At 24.0% G+C, this 2,289-nt stretch overlaps 1 protein-coding gene across 1 annotated transcript in view; it reads left to right on the top strand.

Moving 5' to 3' along the window:
• Window positions 1–2,289, top strand: part of LOC107463851 (transcription factor NAI1-like) — a 5,149-nt gene that overhangs the window by 2,200 nt on the left and 660 nt on the right. The window contains exon 3 of the mRNA XM_016082734.3: window positions 1,444–1,833. Within this exon, the coding sequence (XP_015938220.1) occupies window positions 1,444–1,833 (390 nt within the window). The remainder of the gene's footprint in view (window positions 1–1,443; window positions 1,834–2,289) is intronic.

Raw genomic sequence — 2,289 nt, 5'->3', positions numbered from 1 at the left:
ATAGACCTACATGCATTTTGTATAATAATATTAGTACACCTCTTGCCCAAACATGATGAGTGTAACTAGTGCTTTTAAAATATTACTATACTTAATTAATAATTTTATTAAATTAAAATAAAATCAAAAGTCACATACTTTTGGCAATCATATGAAAGGCAGAGTTGTCCTTGAACATTATTAGTGTTAATTTTATCAAAATCAAATCAAATCAAATATAATCAATATGCAAGCGTCACCCAACCCCATATAAAAAGATATGTACTTTGTCTCTTCTTGTATTATTAATTAGATAACTCCTAAAGTTGTAATTAATTAAGTAATTCAAACCTAACCCCTCGATAACAAAATACTTTGCTTACACAATCATTGTATTATTATTATACTTAAATAATGGTTTGGTTGACACTAATAATTTTATTGCTATATATTTTTAATTATAAATTTCAAACTCATTTATCTCTCGTAGTCTTACTCTTAATTTGTTTTTCTATTTTAAATTTTAAAAGTACTATTTAATTAAAGTCTATATTAGTATACACTTTAATAATTAGTAGATTCAGATTTTCTCTGAGTCCCATATGACTTTTTAATGCGCCACTAAAAGAGGACGTGGAACTTTTGGAATTAGCAAGCAGTTGAAAAGGAAGATAGCTAGGGACCCAATGATGCATTATTATTATTATATGGAGATAACATTTTTTTGTTTTTTAATTAATTTGGTTGATAAATTAAATAATTCCACTAGTTGTGTTATGAGCTCATTACTACTACTTCATTATGTATGTTATTAATAATTGAATATTATATTATTCTATTTAACAATTAAAAGGTAATAAGTCGATTCAATGATTAAAAAAAGTTTAATTATTTTGTCCATCTTTATAATTTTACTACATTTTTAATCAAATTTTTATATTTTTTTAATTAGATCTCTACATTATTTTTAATTTTATAATTATATTCTTTTTATGTTAAAAATATTAAAATTAACATAATATTTTTATCAAAATACATGCGGTCAAAGATTTAATTAAGTTTTTAATTATAGATACCTTCAATTTGCGAAAAAATATTCGGTTAATTTTAATATTTTTTATACTAGAAAGGACTTAATTACAAAATTAAAGCAGTGTAGGAACCTAATTGAAAGGAAAAAAAAAGTATAAGAACCTAATTAAAAATTTAGTGAAACTATATGGATTAATAGAGTAATTAAACCTTAAAAAAAAATAAAAACTCACGTGCAGCAGTAGTTGTCTCCATGTGAAATTAGTAGTCGAGAACTGATAGATAATTTGATAAATTTGACTAAATTATCATTTAATAATTATTAAATATCAATTTTATATGAAGACAAGTATTCGTGAATTTTACAATCGATTATGATATTTAATTAATTAATTAATTTTAATTTTTTGTTGATGAAATTGTGATGTGTAGACAGACAAGGCATCAATACTTAGAGCAGCCATAGATTATGTGAAGCAACTTCAAGAGCAGGTGCAAGAATTAGAAAAGAAAAACAAGAAGAGGAGCAGAGAGTCAGTGATATTGGTGAAGAAATCGAAGAGCAATAATGAAAAAATATTATTAGAAGAAAGTACAATAATATCAAGTGAAACAAGAAGAAGTGAAGATGGTGGAACAGGGCTCCCTGATATTGAAGCAAGATTTATGGGGAAAGATGTTTTGATTGAGATTCATTGTGAGAAGGAGAATGGCATTGAGATGAAAATACTTAATCAGCTTGAAAATCTTCATCTTTTTGTCACTGGAAGTAGTGTTCTTCCTTTTGGCAATTCTGCTCTTGGGATCACTATTATTGCTAAGGTATGCATACATACATAAATTACGGTGGAAACTCAAGTACAATCAATTTTACGTGAAGTTAATAATTTAGAGTCGTTAGATAAAAATTTAGTCAAATCATTTAAGTCATTTAACGACTCTCAACTATCAACTTTACGTAAAGTTAACTGCGCAACTTAAATTTTTACATAAATTATTATGAATTTAATTACACCTTTCTGTTATATATCACTTATTGTTAACAATCATATTATTTGAATTATATATATATTTAATTATTCTGTAAATCCGTATATTTTATTAATTTTTATTTTAAATTTTATAATTTAAAAATTTGTAAACGAATTTTTGAGTTAGATAAATTTTTAATAGTTATATCTTTTTAAACTATTTTTTTAAAAAAATACAATTTTTTTGGAATATTTGCTTTGTATTTGATGCAAAATGAATTATGCAATATTTTAAAATAAATATTTT

The sequence above is a fragment of the Arachis duranensis genome, chromosome 9 (genome assembly GCF_000817695.3).
Source record: "Arachis duranensis cultivar V14167 chromosome 9, aradu.V14167.gnm2.J7QH, whole genome shotgun sequence".
Classification (NCBI taxonomy): domain Eukaryota; kingdom Viridiplantae; phylum Streptophyta; class Magnoliopsida; order Fabales; family Fabaceae; genus Arachis; species Arachis duranensis.
The sequence above is the reverse complement of the archived record's forward strand: the minus strand, read 5'-3'. Positions and strand labels throughout refer to the sequence as shown.